Source organism: Ailuropoda melanoleuca, chromosome 13 (assembly GCF_002007445.2).
Source record: "Ailuropoda melanoleuca isolate Jingjing chromosome 13, ASM200744v2, whole genome shotgun sequence".
Taxonomy (NCBI): Eukaryota; Metazoa; Chordata; class Mammalia; order Carnivora; family Ursidae; genus Ailuropoda; species Ailuropoda melanoleuca.
The window spans coordinates 5,062,612-5,085,096 of record NC_048230.1 but is presented as its reverse complement, the minus strand read 5'-3'; the positions used below and the strand labels follow the sequence as shown (position 1 = coordinate 5,085,096).

General features: G+C 38.4%; 1 protein-coding gene and 1 long non-coding RNA gene across 2 annotated transcripts in view; one reads left to right on the top strand and one right to left on the bottom strand.

The window, feature by feature from the left end:
• Positions 1–22,092, top strand: part of NLK (nemo like kinase) — a 159,136-nt gene extending 137,044 nt beyond the window's left edge. Inside the window, exons 7-11 of the mRNA XM_002912336.4 lie at positions 1,655–1,756; positions 10,894–10,980; positions 17,005–17,203; positions 18,129–18,222; positions 20,306–22,092. Coding sequence (XP_002912382.1) covers positions 1,655–1,756; positions 10,894–10,980; positions 17,005–17,203; positions 18,129–18,222; positions 20,306–20,360 — 537 coding nt within the window. The 3' untranslated portion in view covers positions 20,361–22,092. The remainder of the gene's footprint in view (positions 1–1,654; positions 1,757–10,893; positions 10,981–17,004; positions 17,204–18,128; positions 18,223–20,305) is intronic.
• Positions 15,830–20,293, bottom strand: LOC117795425. Its single transcript, XR_004619436.1, has 3 exons — positions 20,251–20,293; positions 19,974–20,133; positions 15,830–16,050 (listed from the first exon to the last, which is right to left on the bottom strand). It is a non-coding gene; the product is annotated as an uncharacterized LOC117795425 (long non-coding RNA).
• Positions 22,093–22,485: the final 393 nt, after the last annotated feature.

Here is a 22,485-nt window from a genome sequence, read left to right as displayed (position 1 = left end):
GCTCTCTCTCTTTCTCTCTCTCGAACAAATAAATCTTTAAAAAAAAAAAAAGGTGGGGGTTTCAAATCCTGTATATTGAACAAGGATCTTGGATTGCTGCTGGAAAGAACGTGTGTGGGTGTGTGTGTGTAGGGGGGGTGTATGTGAAGCAACTGTCATAGGTAGGATTCGGATACCTTATTTTCTAGAGAAATGCATAGGTCTTGAGTTTGCCAGTCTGACGTAGCCACTGACAGAGAGCTTGCATCTATCTATCATCAGTGTATTTTAGCATGAGAAATCAAGATCTAAAATGGGAAAAGAGTCTAACTTCTAAATGAAAGTAGCTATTTTCTGTAGCATTTTCTCTGTATCTTTGAGAAACAAAAACCCTAGCAGACTTCATAAAAATGTTTCTCACCCATGGATCTTACCCATTTTAGACAACTTTCTGAATGTTTCCATTGGTTTTCATGAGCCAGTAGTTTTCTTCTGCCTTTACAGTAGTTGTTAGAGGTCCAAAAGTATCACCAACACACTTTTCCCAAAAAGCTTTGTATAGAGATCCTCTATGGAATACAAGCTGCTTGATCATCTCCGTTATCCTGGAGGGCAGTGATTCTTATCTAAACTTGATAGTTGTTGCTGTTGTTTTTAAGATTTTTATTTGTTTATTTGACGGAGAGAGCATGAGCAAGGAGGAGGAGCAAAGAGAGAGAGAGAAGCAGCTCCCCGCTGAACAGGGAGCCCGATGTGGGACTCGATCCCAGGACCCTGGGATCATGACCTGAGCCAAGGGCAGACACTTAGCCGACTGAGCCAACCAGGCACCCTAAACTTCATAGTTTTGATAAGTGCAGAAAATAGTGCTTTATATCTGGCAGTCCCAGTACGAGGAAAAGAAGTATTCTGTAGGTAAGAATTTTCCAACCTGGAGGAATCTGAATGACATGTTATTGCTAATTAGGTTATGAAGTTAGAACAGTTTTTGCACTAGAGAAAATTGTGAAGTTGGGTTCCTACCTATCAAGACTTGTGAGAAGACCATTTTCGGTCGTGCTCAGCTGACTACACGTGGTCTTATGCAGTGTCATAGTTTTCTAAGAACTACCGTTTTCTGCCAGTGTAAGAGATTTCTAGCATAACTAGAATGTAAATGATGTGTACAGGCCCAAACATCAATAGCTTAGCTTTCATTTCAGATGTGAATGTTCTGAATATTTACCGAGTCACAGCTGCCTGATTTATGGATTAGCTCCTAGATGAGCCTGAATCCATTTGAAGCATCAAAATCCATTCATTAACTGTTTGAAGAGAAGAGTCATTAGCCACAAGCAAAAGAGCAGTTCACCTCTGCAAGGATCATAGATACTGTCTTATCAAGACCCAGGGCGGTACATACAGACTCCTAAGTTACTCTAACCTTAGAATGCCCTGCTTGCCAAAACATATTTTATTCCTATCATATGGGTTCCTAATAAAAACATTTTTCTGGCTTATTTAGTAGTCTAGAAAGTGAAAGTAGGGGCTTCTATCAGTTAATCTGGAACTTACCTTAAGGGCTTGCTTTTCCCCCCACATTTGGTCCTCCTCTCTAAGGGCAGTAATTTAAGAGTAATGGAAAGTTGTCTCCATGAGCTCTTACTAACTGTCTGTATTTCATGTTTCCTTGCAGCTGGATTTGATCACGGATCTTTTGGGCACACCATCGCTGGAAGCAATGAGGACGGCTTGTGAAGGCGCTAAGGCGCACATACTCAGGGGCCCTCATAAACAGGTAAATGAGGGGGTGAGGCCTGTAGTTGGTAACCACCTGGACAGGACTTCTCTTCCAACAGAATAATGACTTGAGACTTTTTAAACAAAAAACGTGACTTACAGGTTTTATTTAGTTTTTATTGTCACAGTCATAAATAAGAAAATGTTAAATATTTGTCAAACCAAATAAAATATCATCATTCCCAATGCTGTGGGAGAAAGTAAATACTTCTATAGCACTGTTGCTAAGAAATGACTCCTGGCTTTTTGTCTCCTGGTCTTTGATGGGTCTGGGAGAAGTTACTGGGGTGGAGCTTTCACTTCAGCGCCATGTATATCAAGAGGTCTTTTCTAAATACTGAGCTAAAATACCTGGTTTCTCTTATTCCAGCCAGGAATATGAGGCTGTTTCTGTTGCTGTCTTACCACTCACACAGATCAGGTTTGAATGCTTGTAGAAAAGAAGTATGAAGAGAGATTGCCAGATTTCCACTGATCAATATTGCTTGTAACCAGACAAGTCACTGCTAGAAAGACAAGAATGATGGCTCTTCTCTCCACCTGTTGGTTTAGCAGCATTTTTTAGGAGCACTTTTCCTAATCTGCTTTGGACAGAACAGCTTGCTGATGTGAAGAACGAGCAAGGGAAATAGTTTTTCTAAGAACAACAAACTGACACAGAAAGAAGGCCTGAACAGGAACACTCGGCAACTAATTTTCATGGGCTCTGCCTTGGTTTCTTTTAAATTAAGCATTTAGATGATCTGATTGATCGTTACATCTGATTGATCAAATGACAGACCAAGTTAGATACTCCTCTCAAATTACCAGCCAGACGTTTAAGCAAGGCCTTTTGCCTTGCCCATGCAGTTTCTCTCTGTAATGCTAGTGTGACTCCAGAGCTCCCATTTTCACAGGCATAGGAGGCAATGGGTAAAATGTGTTCTCTTCTAAAACCAGCCTGAACTAGAAAAATAGAGATGTAGACACTGGTATTTTAAATAACCCCCTGCCTGTTATATCTTTCTGTTGCATTTAGTTTATAAACTATGAAATAATTTGAGCCTTAACTCTCTTAGAAGAGCATACAGTAAGTCTTAATGGAAGGAACTATTATGTTCTATTTATTGGCCATTATCAGCAATATTAAAGTAATTTATCAATACTTCATAGTAAATGTGTCCTTGGAACTAGCAAAATAATTTTCCTCTTTTACTAACCTTAGGTCAGTAAATCTTCCCTGGCTAAAGGTAATGAAATGTGATTAAGATCACATACCCTAGTGCCACCCTTCCATCTCTAGAGGAATTTTAACTATTGCTAATGGTTGCCAGCTAATTAATCTTTTGTGTCAGAGCTGCTGAACTGCAGCTGAGAGAGCAAGGCTTCCTAAGGAGTTTCCCGCCTGCCTTCTAGAACAGCTCAAAAATGTAACATACTGCACCAAAGGTAACTATGCTCTCCTTTGAGCATTCCTGGCAAGTGAGTCCTTTTCTTACTAGGAATTTTTAAAAATCTGTTAGCTGTAAAAACCTAGAACTTTCAATTAAATAAAAAATAGTTAAGTATCATATTATTGTCTAAAACAAAGGAGGGAAGAAAGGAAAATTTAAAGTCCTATGTTTATTTAACTAGTTAAATAGGTTAAGATGTTAAGCAGAATTTTTTCCTACACATTTTTACATGAGTCGGCGTCTTAACAGTAATGCCTCTTAGAATTTATTTTGTTTGTCATTAAGTTTAGTGATGGTCTTAAGAGAGCACCACGGTAAAAGTAAGTGGTAGCCCTGGCTAGTCTTGCTATTGGAATATTTTGGTTTTGAAGAGAAGACTGGTGGGGTGGAAACAAATTAGGCGACCATTTTCCCTCAAAGACTAGATACACTTTGCACAAAAATTTAAAGTCTTTTTTTTTTAAGATTTTATTTATTAATTTGAGAGAAAGAGAGCACAAGCAGAGAGGAAGGGCAGAGGGAGAGGCAGACTGAGCAGGGAGCCAGGATCTCGATCCAGGGGCTCGATCCCAGGATTGTGACCTGAGCCGAAGGCAGACACTTAACCAACTGAGCCACCTAGGTGCCCCAAAACTTTAAAATCTTATCTTTAGATGCTTTAACCAGTTAGAAATGGTCTCCTGAGTCAGGTGTTCATGGTCTTTGAACAGTAGCCCAGGTAGATTGGTATAGAGCAAGTTATGCTTACCATATGTAATTGAATATAAATGAACTTAGCATATTACTTAGTTCCAGTTTTCCCCCAGTATGGAAATTCAGGTTTTCGCCTACATTTGCTCGTTGGTCTTTATATCACTGCTGCTGTCAAGAGAAGTTAGCAGACCCTTGAAGCTCTTTATTTGCACCATCAGTCGGATTCTACTTTTCCCCTTCCCACTCTCTACTCCTTCCCTTACCCCATGATGCATATCCTTTATGCCTCTTGTTGCACTGTTAGCAGCTGCTTGAAGGTATCTCCATTCATGTTATACTTATTTAGAGCTGAGATCAGAAGACACATACATACCCATACACAGTGTATTGGTATGTAGCCACTTGGGTGGTTTTTTTTAACTTTAAAGATTAATTTGGTCCTAAAACCAGTATATACACTATAGCTTGTGTAGTTCTGTATATCATGACTATTCTGCAAAGGGCATAGTTCTTAGCTCAGCGCCCCACACCAGACATATGCTCTGTTTATATTTCTTTGGTCTGTAGTGTTGAAGAGTGCAGGCTGTGGTGGCAGTCTCAGGCTTACCACAGTCCACAACATGCTGACGGTGTCCCAGGAGTTGTATGCTACAGTTTTCAGACAGACTGAATGTGAATCCTGCCTCAGCTGGCAACTCGCTTTGTGATCTTAGGTAAATTACTTAACCTCTTTGTGCCTCAGTTCACTCCTCTATAAAATGGGAATAAAAATGGTTCCTAACTCATTAAGTTGTTATGACGATAAAGAGATAGTACATGCAAGGAAAGCGTAGAATAATGTCTGGCATTCTAAACATTTAATAAATATTAATAAATATTACCGATTAAAGTTACCACCCTAAAATGGTAGCTATAGCTTGTGATGATTTTTTTATACATATAACATTATGATCAAGTGGAGTTTGTCCCAGGGATGCAAAGATGGTTCACCTACAGAAAATCTATTAATATATTTTGACATCTTAAGTGAGAAAAATCATGATTATCTCAATTGATGCAGAAAAGGCATTAGATAAGGTTCAGTCCTTTTTATGCTTACCATGATAAAAGTTCTTCACAAAAACCTATAGATAAATTTATTGAGAAGTATATGAACAAGGCAGAATGAGCTGTATTTACACATTACTAATTACATGAGATAAAAATGCATGCACACAGAAAAAGCCTCTAACTTTTAGAAAGGACTCAGAATTCTCAATGAAGCTACTTAGGCTGTTGGAGGTCTTCACAGGGTAAGCTATACCTTACTGTACTTCTTCTAAATTACTTGATATAGGGGCACCTGGGTGGCTCAGTTGTTAAGCATCTCCCTTCAGCTCAGGTCATGATCCCAGGGTCCTGGGATCCGGCCCCACATCAGGCTCCCTGCTCAGCAGGAAGCCCGCTTCTCCCTCTCCCACTCCCCCTGCATGTGTTCCCTCTCTCACTGTTTCTCTGTCAAATAAATAAGTAAAATCTTAAAAAATAAATAAATTACTTGATACAGAGTTAGATGAACCATATTTAAACTCATGAGGAATACTTCTCAAATTTCAATACAAGTTTTTGAGTTTAGACTATAAAAAGAAAAACTAAGCTTTTTTCAAGTAGTTCCCACTTAAGTAGCTACTCAGTTAGATGGAAATAACCATTCTTTAGTATAATAATCATTTTTAACAATAATCAGAAGTTTGCTATATACTAGTCATTGTCCCAAACCACTTCTTATATATTAGTTCATGAAATCCTCACAGCACTATAATGTACCATTTGTTCCTTTTTACACACAGGAGATGAAGGATTACAGAGGTCAAATAATAAGCTTGAGGTCATAAACCAGATCTCAAAGTAGTTTTCTCTACTTCTAAAACTTACGTTCTTAGCCAGTATACACTGCCTGACCATACACCTTCACAGCAGATTTTTTTATTAATTTCATTTGTACATATGCAAGTAATATGTGAATACATGTAAAATAAAAATTTTAGGGGCGCCTGGGTGGCACAGCGGTTAAGCGTCTGCCTTCAGCTCTCGGCGTGATCCTGGCGTTGTGGGATCGAGCCCCACATCAGGCTCCTCTGCTGTGAGCCTGCTTCTTCCTCTCCCATTCCCCCTGCCTGTGTTCCCTCTCTCGCTGGCTGTCTCTATCTCTGTCAAATAAATAAATAAAATCTTTAAAAAAAAAAAAATTTTACATTTACTCATCCCTAGCTACCCCACACCCTCTCCCGGTCACCTCTGGATTAATTTGAGAATATCTTCCCGACATGTTTTTGTATGCATTTATTTATATATTTGTACAAACAAATACGTACTATCGTTTGTTGGGACTTCTTAAAAAATATAACCATACGTAAACAAAAGGAGAATCTAATTGGCTATTTTCTTAGAGTCACAGATTACTGTCTCAAATTAATTTTCTTGTGTGATTGATTAATATACTCCCATGTGTATCAATCAGGACTCTTCAGTGAAACTCAATTAAAATTGGCTTAAGCGAAAAAGGGAACTTACTGGCTCATCGAACTTTTTTTTTTTTTTAAGATTTTATTTATTTATTTGACAGAGACAGCCAGCGAGAGAGGGAACACAGGCAGGTGGAGTGGGAGAGGAAGAAGCAGGCTCCTAGTGGAGGAGCCTAATGTGGGGCTCGATCCCAGAACGCTGGGATCATGCCCTGAGCCGAAGGCAGATGCTTAACGACTGCGCTACCCAGATGCCCCTCATCGAACTTTTTATATGAAGTTGTTGGGCTACAACTGTCTCAGGCCTTGCTGGATTCAAGTAGTCACGTAATGTTCTGAGCCAGGAATCTGACTATTCTGTTTTGCTTTCCTGTGTATTGGCTTCATTTTCAGACAGGCTTTCTTTTCACCTGCATGTTTGTAAAAATGGAACCAGTGGTCCAGGCCTACATTCTACAAGCATATCAGTCCTTCAGGAAAGAGCTTTCCCAAATAGATCTAGAAGAAAATATTTGGAAGGTCTCTGATTCAGTTATGGTTATGTTTGGTTATGAGTAATAGAAAATCTTGCTTACAGTGGTTTAAAGAGATAGGGGTTCATTTTTTTCTCATATCAAGAAGTCCAGAGGTAAGCAGCCTGGAGCTGGTATAGCAGCTCAATTACATCATGAAGGACCTAGTTTTTTCCTTTCTTTCTGCTCTGCCATCTGTAGAATATTGACTTCATACCCTCTTGCTTATCTCTTCCTGGCTACAAAATGGCTGTAGCTTGAAATTGTATCCACATTCAAAGCAAGAAAATGGAGGAAAGAGGGAGCACTAGTAGTATCTGTCCCTTTTATCAGGAAAGGATATTTTCCCAGAAGGCTGCCTAGTAAATTTCTGCTTATATGTCATTGTCTAGAACTGTGTAATATGTAACCTCCCAGATGTTAGACAAGCTAAAAAAAATTGTTTTCTATCTTCTATAGTAAAGGTAGGTAAAGGAGAAGAGGGTTGGGGGGCGGTACGTGTTGTATTAGCCAGTCCATTGGCTGTCCCCTGTTTTAGAACATGTGTCTTTCCCAGAGCCAGTCAAGGTGGTGTTCAGGGGAATATTTTGTTCGATTGGCCAGGCCTGGGTCAGGTGCCCATCCTTGGAGTTGAGACATGGAAATCAAGCTCAGCCACTTGATTTATGAGTGAAGAGGGAGTGGTTCCCCAAAGGTCAAGGAATTCTGGGCGGACAAAAACACTGTTTGGTATTCTTTATTTATTGTTTCTTTTCTACAACTCAAAGCCTTAGATGAATGCAATCTTAGCTGCCATGGCCCAAGTATCTTTTAAAGTAGATACTTGCTGGGGCACCTGGGTGGTTCAGTTGGTTAAGCCACCAACTCTTGTTTTCAGCTCAGGATGTGGGCTCAAGCCCCACGCCAGGCTCTGCGCTCAGTACAGAGTCTGCTTGAGATTCTCTCTCCCTCCCCCTCCCCTGCTCGCTCACTCTCTCTAAAATAAATAAATAGGGGCGCCTGGGTGGCACAGCGGTTAAGCGTCTGCCTTCGGCTCAGGGCGTGATCCCGGCGTTATGGGATCGAGCCCCACATCGGGCTCCTCTGCTGTGAGCCTGCTTCTTCCTCTCCCACTCCCCCTGCTTGTGTTCCCTCTCTCGCTGGCTGTCTCTATGTCTGTCAAATAAATAAATACAATCTTTTAAAAATAATAATAATAAAATAAAATAAATAAATAAAATCTTTCAAAAAAGAGGGCAAAAAGTAGATACTTGTTGAGGCGCTGACCTGTTGGTAGGATTGAAAAGTCTATTATCAGCCCTTAGTCCTTCGGTTCATCTCTTATAAGGTTTAGATTTTCCTTTTTCCTCGGATTGTTCCAACTAATTGTGACAGAAATACATGTAATATTTTCACTAAAGTGAAAATAGTTCTATCTCCTGACAGGAACCGTATCTTACATTTAATAGATTATGTTGGAGAGTTCATTCAGTTCAAACTAATTATTTTTCAGGTCGGGATTTCTTTTATATAACCGCAGACTGCTCACTGTAGAGTGCACTGCACATTGTGCATACTTAACCTTGCTGACTGATGAGCACAGCTCTTTTGCCGCTAGCGGAAAACTTACAGGACAGGACTCACACAGCCAAGCCAGCCTAGCCAACTCTATTGTGGTGACCAGGACTCTGCACTTGGCTTATGATGACTGTGACATTATCATTTAGGGCCCCTTACCCAGGTGCAGAAGCTCATCCTTGCTTGGTTTCACTGACAGTTAATCATAGTCATTAATGGAGTACTCTTTATAACCCTTCCTGTCCTCGTGATTCAGCACTGGCACCCATTCACTCCTGCATCGCTAAGTGGCTTATAAACTTGTAGAACAAACAGGAAATGGACTGGTGTGTCTTAAAGGGGAAAAAGTAATGAGTGTGAATGTTGAGGGAATTGATAAAAACTTTTTCCCAAATGAACTATTTAGGGCATATTTCTAAGCATTCTGTTTTTTCTTTTATTCAAATTGATTCTGTTGCATTTGATGAGAAATACAAACCTCTTGTCTAGTTCTGATACCTTGTGCCCAACTGGTTTCAACCATAATGGCTGGTGAATAGGGGGGAAAAATGGGATTAGACATTTGGCGTCTCTAGTATTGCATCTTACTTGTGGAGCCAGTGCTAGGAACTAAATTATTAGTGGTTATCTTTCTGGAGAGGTGTTGGCACAACTGAACTGACTTCTTTTTCTCTGTGCCCCTTCTTAACATGCATGTAAACACAGAAAAGGAGAAAACATAAGATGACTGTTCCAGGCTGTGGTGAAACTTAGCCTTATTTTTAGTGTGTTTGTTAGGTGTAATTCTATAAAGAAAGATAAGTTGGGAGAGGGTGTAAAATTTCAGGTTGCCTTAACATCCACTCACTTGATTTTCACAAGCTCCTCATGTATCCAGTTGTCCTCATGTCTTAACAAATTTTGCCTTCTAATTTGTCCTCTATTCTCCATCCTCTAGAACTGTTTGTTCATATGTTTTCCATGCCCATCCAAGACTTGATATTCATCTTTGTTGCCCCAACACCTAGCCCAGGCCCTGGCATTTGGTGGTTGATAGACGATTAGCAACGCTTTGGGTTGGTAGGTTGGTCTGTGCCAGTACGGTCTAATAGATGAGAAAACTGAGGTTCTAGTGACTTACCTGACTCTAGTGATGGCAAAGTTAGAATTGGAACCCACCTGTTCTAGTACTCATCCCAGCGTTCCTGTCCTTAAGCTATAATACATCTCCACCACAAAAATCGGATTAAAGCTGGATTCACTTAGAAAGTGGAAAGGTGGGGCTCCTGGCTGGCTTAGTAGGTGGAGCGTGCGACTCTTGACTTTGGGTTTGTGGGTTCGAGCCCGATGTTGGGTGTAGAGATTACTAAAAAATAAAATCTTAAAAATTATTTTTTTAAAAAGTGGAAAGGAAAGAATTGCTTATGGTGAGATATTTTGGTCAGTAAGAATTGCCTGGAATTTGGCTGCCAACCTGCATAAGCCATTGAAAAAGACCAGCTATTTGCAGTCAAACCAGGAATCAGAATCTTACTTCATTTTACACAGTAAAGAAATTCTTAGGGAAAATATGTAAATTAAGTTATAAATTAAAACCTCTTCTCCACACTCTCCACGTACTGCTCCTTATCTTGACTAATACAGATAATTTCAGGGCTACCATAGACTTATATATTTTTAACGAGAAATACTTCTCTATCTGCAAACAAATATTTGAGTGCCAATTATAAATGAGTTTTGTGCACATAATGCTTTTTATCTGTGATAATCCTATTGGGTTTCATACAATTTTAGAGCTAAAGTGAACTTAAAAGATCATTTAGTCCAACCACCTCCTTCTGTGCTTAAGGATACTGGGATTCCGACATGTTGATTTATCTAATCAGTTAGTGAATTAGAGCCCTCATCTCATCTTATCTCTGTTAGTCCTTGATCCTGCAGAAAACTTCTGTGAAGTGAATAATTTTCTCCTGATGATTCTGAGACACCTTGCTGCTATTCTTATTGGGTTTTACTATGTGGCTTTGTTGGAAGTAGGAAGACATGTAAGACAGAGTTCACATGCTTCGTTTGCACAGTTTCCATGCTTGATTTTGCGTGTGCCTATGGTTTTAAATATTTTGCCTCCAACTTCTAGGCATGTTTGGTCTTCCCTTCTTGCCTGAGCATTTACTGCATAAGGCTAACAAGAGCACCATATTTACAGTAATCCTTTCATTTTTTGTAGGCTCCTTTGTGAGCTAACCTACACTAGGTAATCCTGCAATATAAAACATTCTACTGGAAGTCAGTGACAGTTGCTGCTTCTGAAGATCGGTTAATGAGGGGAATACCCATTCCCTTTGAGGTTAGACATATGTGCACACATCTTTTGAGCTGGATACTTGTAATAAATTGGCTGTATTCCATATCTATGTACACAGAGACTCACATATTTTAATTCTTTATTTTTTACAGCCATCTCTTCCTGTACTTTATACCCTGTCTAGCCAGGCTACACATGAAGCTGTTCATCTCCTTTGCAGGATGTTGGTCTTTGATCCAGTAAGTAGTGTTTATTTTTATATTGTTTTAATGAATTAAAAATACATGTGTTCTAAGAAGAACATCCTGGCTTTAAACAGATGAGCAATGTAAAGAGTGACTTTTTCAAAGATAACTTCATTCCCCAGTTTCATGGGTATCATCATGCTCACTCATTGCACAGAAGTTTGATCATTAACACATAAACATCTAGGCGAAGAGAGATAGGGAACTGTACCATCCTTATTTATCTCACGATTTGAAAAAAAAGTTTGACACCAAGGTAAATCAGGAGAAAAGAATTTTAACATTCTTGGAAAAAAATCTGCCTGTTCTATTGCATAAAGAACTGTTTACTTGTTTGGTGATTGAGATGGTAGCTTTATCAAATGCCATTTCTAGACTCGACTCTTCTGGAACAAAGTTCAGGTCTTCATTTATCTATTCATCCAGAGTATTTATTATTCATCTCTGTGCTGGTAACTATTGCCAAAGAAGACTCAAAAATGAAAACATTTAGAAAAAAACATCTTACTTGCTGAGAGTATAAGGAAGTCCTCAAGTACAAAACAGCAGGTATTTAAAGGGGGAGAAGCTAGAAAGGTACCATTTATGAAGTTTACACTGGTATGTTCATAATGAGAAAACAGCTACATCTCAGGGGACAGAGTGAATTTTTTGTTCATTTGGTGTTTGTTTATTTTTTGGTTTCCTTTTGTTTACTTCAGCATGTGAGGTGCCTCATGGTATAGGAAGCAAAACAGAGGGGTGCTTCTTGTTTCCACACCCCCTCCTTGTGGTCAAGCTCCTACCATTAAGGACAGTTTCAACCACATAAGTTGCTCAATGAGCTAGTGATTTAGTGTCATTAGTTTGATTTTTTGTTTTATTTGGCAAGTTTATTTACATAGCTAAACTATGTATACAACAGGAGACGTTTTTACGTAAAGTCTTACGTAAAGATTTTACATAAAGACCTCTTATGTATTTTTTATATATTTTTTGTGACCAACAAAACTAGAACCACATGAACTTCAGGCTTCAGAGGTCATTTCTGTCTGCCTCTAGAGGATATTATAAAGGCCCCGAGGTTAAATTTTACTTTTATGTGTCAGAAATATGTTACTCTCTTTATTCTGTTAAGATTAGGAACCAAGAACTATGTGATTCACCTGTACCAACTTTTTTTTTTTTTTTAAGATTTTATTTATTTATTTGACAGAGACAGAGACAGCCAGCGAGAGAGGGAACAAGCAGGGGGAGTGGGAGAGGAAGAAGTAGGCTCATAGCAGAAGAGCCTGATGTGGGGCTCGATCCCATAACGCCGGGATCACGCCCTGAGCCGAAGGCAGACGCTTAACCGCTGTGCCACCCAGGCGCCCCTTACCTGTACCAACTTTTACTTGGAATACTTAGAGCTGTATGATGTCCTGTTTCTCTGAGATCCCATGATTATTAATGATCCTGACCTGCCGGAAGTTCATAATCTTTACAACTCTAAGGCTGGAATTTCCTAAGCCATAGAGTGGATACCAAGCATGTTTTCCTGGGAAGCCTTTTAGACATCACTTCTACACATGAAATGTCTTTTTTCCTTAAGAATGGGGTTGTCACACCTAAAATGAAACTTCTGGTGTGCTCATGGTTATACATTAGATTTATCTATAAGAAGGAGGTAAAATTTATCTGGTTTAAAAAAAAAAAGGTAGATTCTTATTGGACCTATGCAAATAACTACATGGTCATTTAAAAAATAGAATTCCATTAAGGCACCCCATGTAATATTTACCCTTTTTTATCATTGTCTTATAGAACAAGGTCAACTGATATATACTGTTATTTATTTACAGAATAATTTTTAAATTGGCCTGATGCTTTATTAGTTTATGACTGATATTAAGGATTCTTTTCTTTCCAGTTCTGAAGGTTCAGTTAGAAGTAGATACCATTTTTAAAGAGTGTTGTATTCTGATTTTAACCTGTTAAGTTGAGGGCTAGCGATACGTTAAGAAGAAAGAAATGAGGTTTTTAAAAAATATCCATTAAAAATAGAACATTAACCATAATTAAATGAGTTTATTTAGTCCAGTTAGTCTGAGATAATTATTTAATTACTTTATTGAGCTTGGGTTAAGCAGTCTACTGCCACGTGTCTGCTCCTGGACTGACACATTCCTGGAAATCCTGACTCAGTTCCTTGGTTTAGTCTAGCTGATGGCTGTCTGTGGTGGTAATATCAGCTATACCCATAAGTTTATATCCTGGATTCAGTAGTCAGGAGTACCTGGTGTAACAGTCCTTTACTGAGGTTCTTCCGATGTTTCTCATGGAAAATTTAATTCCTTAGCCTGTACTAGAAGGGCTCTGGTTCTTTTATTATAATAATAGCAATAGTATTGGAAAGGATGAGATGTAATAAATAATCAGTTTATAAAGACATAATTAACTATTAACTCAAATAGTGAAGACATTAAACCTCCAGAGACTTTAATTTTTCTAAATGCAATAGTTACAAGCAATATTTTTAAAGCACAACAAAAATTATTAGGAAGTTAGACAAAATTATTCACTTTTTTTCTCTTACCAAACATATATCTATTATCTTGCATACACATCTTCCTATCATCACATATTCCTTTATACTCTTGACAAAATACATATTACTTTAACCCAAAGATATTTGCATATCTTTTTTAACTGTTTATTGATGGCTCCTCTATAATGTATTAATGAAGAGCCTTCCTATATTAAAATTATGTTGTCCAGGTATCCAAAAACTGTTCATTAACTCAATTTAATTTATTACCAAGGTCTTCATGTTAACTAAGAATCAGATTAAAATTTAAGTTGATAAATTAAGTCCTTATGAATTGTAGCATTCTAAAAACTAATTTCTTTTTGGAAACACATTACCTATTATCATTCATGTAATGTAGTTGAACACATAATTTTGCAATTCTGTAATCTCACACAAAGGGATATTAGTTTATTTGACCAGCAAAATCAGTAGAAAAAAATTAAATTCAAAATGATTCGGCTTTTTGTGAGAAAACAAACTCAAAACTTATAGAATATTGTGGTGGCATCATTTGTACATGGCAGTAAAATCAGAAAGAAAACAGAGATATTTTAAAATTTTTATAACTATTAACTCAGCCTGATTTGTCCAGAGCCACCTTGCATAGTAATATCACATGACCTCTTTATCTTATACAATTATATACCAGATATTAAAACTTTAAGAGAAATATTTTGCTTTTTACTGTGTAACCTACTAACCAAGAGTATTATTTTAATTCACAGTTAAAGCTTTATTTAATCTTTGAATTACAACTTTATTTTTTTTAAGATTTTATTTTTTTATTTATTTGAGAGAGACAGAAAGAGAGCGGGGGGAGGAGCAGAAGAAAAAGAACAAACAAACTCCACACTGAGCACAGAGCCTGACACAGGGCTCGATCCTAGGACCCCGAGATCATGACCCGAGCCGAAATCAAAAGTCAGACCCTTAACCTACTGAGCCACCCAGGCGCCCCTATGAGTTACAACTTTAGCAAGAAAAAATTTCTAAATAGCCAACATATTTAATACATAAGGCAGAATAATGTTTTTAAAATCTTTTCATTTCTTTGCATATGTCTTTAATGTGTTGATAGTCATTCTAAAAGCCAGTTGGAATAGGAGTTTGCCCCATTTGCTTTTTAAGAGATCTCATAACATGATATATTAATTCCCCTCAGAAGTATACAAAGTACGTCAATGTGTTTGCTTAGAAATAGATTTTATTTGTAAAATGGAAGGCTTTATCAACTCTTCAAAACTAAAAGAGCCAACTCTGATAAAGCAACAAAATCTAGGGTAGAAACAAGTGTTGACATCTATTATAAATGTTGATTAGTTAAACAAGGTATGTACAATATGTAATTAAGAATATACATGACATGGGGTGCCTGGGTGGCTCAGTCAGTTGAGTATCTGACTCTTGGTTTCGGCTCAGGTCATGATCTCGGGGTCCCGGGATCGAGCCCCGAGTTGGGCTCCCTGCTCAAACAGGGAGTGTTCTTCTCCCTCTCTCTCTCCCCCTCCCCCAACTTGCAGGCGCCTATGTGTGCATGCTCTCTCTCACAAATAAATGAATCTTAAAATATATATATAGGACATAGTTAATCACCACTAGGTCCTTCTAAAGAACATTATTGAAAATCTGAGTAATTTTGTGATCTCTTTCTCAATTTAGTAAGGCAGTTTTTCTTTCCAGTGTTCATACCCTTTACAAAATGACAGTCTCCTTTCTTTAGCCTTGTTTCACAAGTTCTAAAGAGGCATTAATTTGTTTAGAAAAATGAAAGTTGATCATTGATTGTATGCTAAGGATTTGATTTACTTTTTGTTCAAAGGCTTCTCTTGGGTAAGACACTTTAGAGGACCCCATGTTGGTGCACACAGAACGTACAAACACAGAGCATGCTATCAGTAGTTGGGATAACACCAAAATCTTTTCAACCCTGCATTCTGAAATTTTAGGAAATATCAGAATCCACAGACAAAAAAAACCAGCAAGAAAACCAGATTCCAGCTGCTGCTGGCAGCTGAGAGGGACCCAATTTCTGACATCTGCCACCTGACAGAAATGACTTAATGGTCAGATGATAAACTGAACCAGATTCAACCACTGCTGCCACCAGTGTGTTCATGATTGGCCATGCTCAGTCAGAATCAGAAATGAACTTGTCCAAGAACCAGCTGTAGTATCCAAAAGCTAAGGAGCTCAGTCCCTCACGTGAGACTGGCCAGAGGCACTGAGGACTCCAAGGGGCCTGGTCCCAGGCAAAATGTACTCTCAACCAGCTTGTTTCCTTTGGTTCTGACAATAGACCTTTATCCCAGTGGAACCTCCAGGAATAGCTGGACCCATTTAGAGAAAAAAGCAGCAGCTTACTTGCTAAGAGCACCAGCGAGTCAGGCTTCAGAAGGTTGGATCACCAGATGCACCATATGACAGGTAGTGAGAGAAACAAAACCAAGGTTGTCAAGTTTACATCCGTTTGTTCATGTGGATAAACAGCAGCTTTCTTTTGTGATTATCATATCCTGAAAAGTCATGACATGCCTTTTAACATCAGCATAGCAAAGAATTCGAGATAAAAGCATTTTTAGGGAAACCAGGTTTATGGGGAATATTTAACATTTTGTTATTTGGGGGACTAGAACCAGTCAGGATGATCCAGTTATTTTTGGTTTGAGTACCAAATGGTTTTCTTTGTTTTTAATTGTGTTGTGTGAAGTGCTTGGTTATACCGGAAGCAGGGCAGAGTGTCCATTTTTGTTCTACTCTGTACTGAGTCCATCCTTCAATACTTTAAAATATACGTCCACTAAGCTAAAAAGAGGAGCAGAGTTTTTTTAATGGAGAAATGAGTTTATGATTTATGTAAACCTGAAACTACTACATTTAGTATTCTGCTCTGAAGTGCCAGAAAACCACCGGCCACTGATATTCAGATGGTGCTGGCTGTCAGAACATGGCATTCAGACCTTGTCTGCTGCCTAACCCCAGCAGTTCCCCATAGGCTTTTGCCCTAAGTTCAGCTGGCATTCTAAGAGAATAAAAGTTTCAAGCAACTTTGTAAAATTGCCACTGTGATCACATCTCTACCAAATGCTGAAACATATTTAGAAAATATAACTGTTACTTAAAATGGAAACTTATCCCCTCCAAAGCATTGCATATTTAAATGTCATGGTATTTGCCATTTTTTGACCATGCGTATATCTGTTTCAAGGTAGGAGCTCTTCGGGATCTTAGCAGAGTCACTTTTAAGAGCTTTCTGGTGGTGTCTGGTGGTTGGTTGTCCTACGTTGTTATATACTCCCTCTGCTGCTGCCTCACCTGCCTCTACATTCAGACATCCCCTCTTTATACAAGATATACTATAAATTAAGGATAAGCTGTGAAAGCAGTTACTGTGTCTTAATGAAAGATCCTGTGTAGACAGTCATGTTTATCTGTAGTGTTGATGTGCTGGTCTCTAAATTTGATTTCAGTCCAAAAGAATATCCGCTAAGGATGCCTTAGCCCACCCCTACCTAGATGAAGGGCGACTACGATATCACACGTGTATGTGTAAATGTTGCTTTTCCACCTCTACTGGAAGAGTTTATACCAGTGACTTTGAGCCCATCACCAATCCCAAATTTGATGACACTTTTGAGAAGAACCTCAGTTCTGTTCGACAGGTTAAAGGTGAGTGCCTTTTTTGGTCCTCGGCCAGGCAGAATGAATAATAACATTTTCCATTATGTGACTGTGAAAAGCTGAATCTGGATGGTGACCAGAGTTCCTCCATATGTTTATTTTACAACCTTGTGTATAATAGCTCTTTGTCCAGGGCATATATGCCAAGAAAGCTATGTGTGTTATAAAAACACTGATTTACTATTGCATCCAGTGGAAGGTCAGGCAGAGCTTTTCAAGCTGACTTATTTAGTGAGTGTGACTCAAAGTAGGTAATAAGTATTCACTCACTGTGATTTCATTGAATGAAACATATTGACTTTTTTATATCACATGCAAATTTTAGAAAGGAGAAACACCCACTGAGGGAATCATTCCTTGAATGATCACAAGAGAGGGGAATTTCTGATCGTCTAGTCATAAAATTCCCTGACACGATCTCCTATTGGGGTGGGGATGGAGGTTAATGACATCCAAAATTCTGAGTGATTTTAGACATTCTAGGATGTTTGAGAAGAGCATAGTCCCCGAGGTAAACAGCCTAAAACTATGTACCCAAACAACAACTGCAGGGTTTTTTTAAGTGATTTTCAAAAGAGCGATAATTACCAGCAACGTAGAAGATTCACTCATAATGCCAACTCTATGGAATCACTCTCAGATTTATAGACCATTTTACTCCTCCCATGGATGGAGTTTTGAACCCACATAACGCCACTTGGTCAGGGGGATGGGGAGGTTGCCTGCGTTGAGCAGCCACTGTCACTTTGGTTTCAGGAAAGTTCCCCTGGATCCCGCCTGATACATGATATGTGTGTCTGATCTAACTAAACCAGTAGGAAATGCTGTTCAGGTGCTGGCCAGTGAGCTGAGAATCCACTGCTCCCAGGCCTGCAGATTGGCATGGATTATATGATGTTTGTTTTCTCCACAGAAATTATTCACCAGTTCATTTTGGAACAGCAGAAAGGAAACAGAGTGCCTCTCTGCATCAACCCGCAGTCTGCTGCTTTTAAGAGCTTTATTAGGTAACTATATGTATGTAATTCTTACTTCCTTGTTGTTAAAAGGATGCCGTTGTGATTTGGTTATTCAGCATATTTCTGTTTTTATTTAGATTAGGTAATATAGATAAAAAGGAGGTTACTTTTACAGTTTTGGCTTAGTCAAAAGCAAATTAAAAATGTAAGCATTCGTTTTTATGCTCACGCCACTTCATGGTGGTTGATTTGGGGGTGGTGCTTTGGCAGTCGTTCTCAGATGACCGCTGTACTGCCTGATCCCGCACATGCATAGGGTCCTCCCGCAGCAGCAGCAGCGTGGCGGCCACTGCCCTTGAGTTAGACATGGTTATCTTGGTTCCCAGTACCACCCCCACCACCTGAATAATACCTGCAAGCAAGATGATTTTATAGGTATAGTGCTGGTGTATTCCTATCTAGAGTTTTGTTTAAAGAGCTTCATAGCTGCTTTGGAACCCAACAAGCCTCATTGTCTTTGTCTCTCTCTCTCTGTCCTTTCCTTCCCAGTGTCTTTTTCCCTAATCCTTGGCATCAGTTAAGCTCCAGCCAGGAGAAAGAAACCACACCTAGTAATATGAGCAGGGAAAATTTAATAGTGAGAAGCATTAACTACGAAAAGATGGTTAACTTCTGGAAGGTGCATAAGAGGATTCTGGAGGGTCCCAAAGTGGCAAATGCAGAAAGCAGGTACTCTCTCTAGACTAAGGAAGAGTGAACAAGGAAGAAATTGAGAATTTGGAGGCGGCCCCTCCACCCAAGGCTAATAAAATTTGGATTTCTTTGTAGAGGCTATGACTGCCACAAGAACACGCTCAGCTTAAGGGTGGTGAAGAAGCTTTGCAAAAGGTATGGGCAGAACTGATCCATCAGAGAGGCCTGCTGGGTTGCAGAGAAACTTGCCAGAAAGTTTGGGTAGAACAAAACAGGGCCTTCCATATCAAAAAAACCACACCAGAACAAGGAAGGGAAGCTGCTTCCTGATGCCATGCCCTTGCAGTGTCCTTCCAGCACAAGCTGGTGGCAAAGGATGACTGCAAGAAGGGTCTGGCTCCACTATTACAAAGCAGGACAGAGAAGGCTGGATTTAGATCTGAGAGGCCACACTCTTTCTCCTTTCTTTCCTACCTGCCTTTCTGCCTCTCCCTTTTCCCTCTTCTCCTTGTTTGTCTTTTAATTGGCCGTGACATGGTGTTGAAGTTGATTAAATTTATTAAATCAAAGCCAAGAATTTTTGTTTAGAATTTTTTAAATCAGGGTGATTTTTATTTCTTCCATGTATTTTTCTGTGGAAAGAAGGAATTAGGTTGCATTTTTACTTTTCTGTGGTTTAAAATTATTTTCTTATTTTCCCCTAAGAGTCAGGGACCCACTCAGTCGTGTTTTAATACCTTTCAGGTGCAAGTTATTCATTATCCCAGGCCCCAGGGAAGCAAAGTGGTTACACACACACCCTCAAGTTTATAATCTAGGTAGCAAAATTAGACAGATATGTGAAATAACTGAGGAAACTGATCTGTGGATAACAAATGCTAAACGATTATCTATTACTGCTGAATTCATATTTGATAAAAGTGCTTATAAGGCTCATTCACATAGGTTCCCTCTTAAAGTCACTGTATTTTGAGAGGCTACTTTTAAATGGATAATTCTGCATCCCTTAAGGTTATTTTCCTGGTTGATTATAAGCATTATTATTTATAATACCTACCACTTACTTTATGTTACCAAGTAGGCACTGTGGAAGGCACTTTACTTACATTATCTTGTGTATTCATCACAATGTCCTATGAGGTGGATGGCAGGCATCATCCCTTTCCAAAAGACGAAAGACGAGGGGATTTGCTCGGCGTCCCACAGCGAGTAAATGACTTGTCACCTTCCAGCCCATCGCTGTCGCCTCACTTGTAGATACAGATTCTTGAATGAACAATTTGAAACAAATGCATCTTTAGAGAAGTTAACCAAATAAAAATCCAAAAATGGACTTTATCATATTTTTAAAGGAAGAGAGGAAAACACTCAGCATTGACTCACCCTCTTGCCCTTTGTGGTGTCACAGCTGGTTTCACATGTCTCCATTTTTTTCCAGTTCCACTGTTGCCCAGCCGTCTGAGATGCCCCCATCTCCTCTGGTGTGGGAGTGACGGTGGAAGATAATGTACTACTGAAGATGTAATGTAGCTTTCCACTGGAGTCTGGGATTTGCAATTCTGGAGGTTAATCATGCTTGTACTGTAATTTTACTAATGAAGTTTTAAATTAACAACCACTACTTGTATGATATGAATAATATTTAGAAATGTTACTAGACTTTTAATCTTGTAAAGTGGTTGTGCTTTTAGAAGAAAAATATTTTACCCAGAGTTGCACATGTTTTATGAATTTAGTGCAGCTGTTATGGCTCACCTCAGAACAAAAGAGAATTGAACCAAATTTGGGATTTTGGGGTTTTGTGTTTTTGTTTTGTTTTTCTTTTTTTAAAATGAAGTGAGATTGTTCACACACACACACACAAAGGACAGTCGTACATTTTGATATTTGAGCCATTCCTGAAAATTTGGGGTTTTCTAAAACGAAAGAATCTAGAAACCTTGCCTGCGACCAATCATGGAGCCACATGAGCTGATCGTGGCTGCACCTGGGGGGTTGGGGGGTGGGGCATGCCACCTAATGATCAAGCCCTATAATTAGCTTCTCATTAGAGCCGTGACGGTGATGTGTGCTGTCTAAAATCCAATGTTGTGGGTAGAGAGAATGAGTTTGTGACTAGGAGAGACTAAACTTCTGTTTTCCTTACCCAGTATAAATATATATATATATATTTAATCTATTTTTATTAGAAGTTTTTCTGCTCTTTCTTACATAAAAGAAACCCCCAAGCATGCATCTTTCATGTGTGTAAATAATTCATTTCTGGGCTAATTTCAAAAGAATCCCAACATTGCTGTATAGAGAGAGAACTAGCTTGCACATTTTAGGTCTGTGAAATTTTGTGAGACTTTTCCTGCACTGGACAGTAAAAAAATAAATAAATAAAGACAAAAACAAATTTTTAAAAATTTTAAAGCCACAAAAAAGGCACATAGGGAATTATGTCAAATGTGTTTGTGTCCTTAGGCAAAGCTGTGGGAGTCTTGAAATGTCACAGTAGTAAATAACTTATTACTTTTTGACAAATTCTTTTTTCTGTTGGAACACTGAATTCTTCTGTGCATATGTATATATGAATACAAATTGAAGGCCTCTACCTCCTGGAGTTATACAACTTGGCTTGTTTACCTCCACATGCTGATGATGACTATTTTTTTTTTTTAAGTTCAATGTGGAGACTTGAAACTTGAATGTCCCTTCCAACTTTTATATTAAAAATAAAAAGACAAGAAAATTGAAGATCGTTTTTCACCTGTACAAGGAATACTAATGGATCGTCTTAAAATTGGTCTAGGAAAAAACCTTGGTGTGTGTTATGGACAATTAACTGTTAAAGTTATTGTAAGTTATCTGTATTTAGCAGAGTATTTTCATCTTGAGTGATCTGAGCTGAATTTGAAGACTATTAATAAGTTATGTTTGGAAGTTTTAACTTCAATGAAGTAATTATTTGCTGTGAAAGAAACAAACATTGAATTACTAAACAAAGATGGTGCAATATCTTTGTTTTTTTTTTATGAGGCTCCTGAGAATCAACCCAACTGAAGCATTTCAATTCACTTGAATGAGAAACGTGTTTAGTATCAAAAGAGCCCAAGAAGACACTGGTGTGAAAGGTACAATCTCAGAGGTTGGTCAATTACCGTGGCACACTTACTGGTCACTTTGTACAATGTAGATTTGAAGTACAGTGGTGAAAACATTAAATGTGACATTTGAAAAAGATGTGTCATCTGTTTTCTTTCAATTCTTTTCCTTTGTTTTCTCTTCAGTACAGCTTTTATTCCTGATTTTGCAGTTTTAAGACATTTCCTACTTACATTTTTATTTTGACATTTGAGGAAATTAGTTGTGGTTTTTAAAATTCTTCCCAGAAACTTTACATTGCCAAAAATATATCCCAAACTTAGTTAAATAATATTAAAGATATTGTGAGTCAAATATATATAATTTGAAAGTCTTTCCAGACCTCAGAGTCTAATCCAGTGGTTTTCAAGCTTTTTTTTTTTTTTGCTTTTTTTTTTGAACAAAGAATCCTATTTTCATGTAGGATTAAATTTCAATACGCTGGAGTCCAAAACATTAAATAAATAAACTGGATGAAGCAGACTGCTGAGG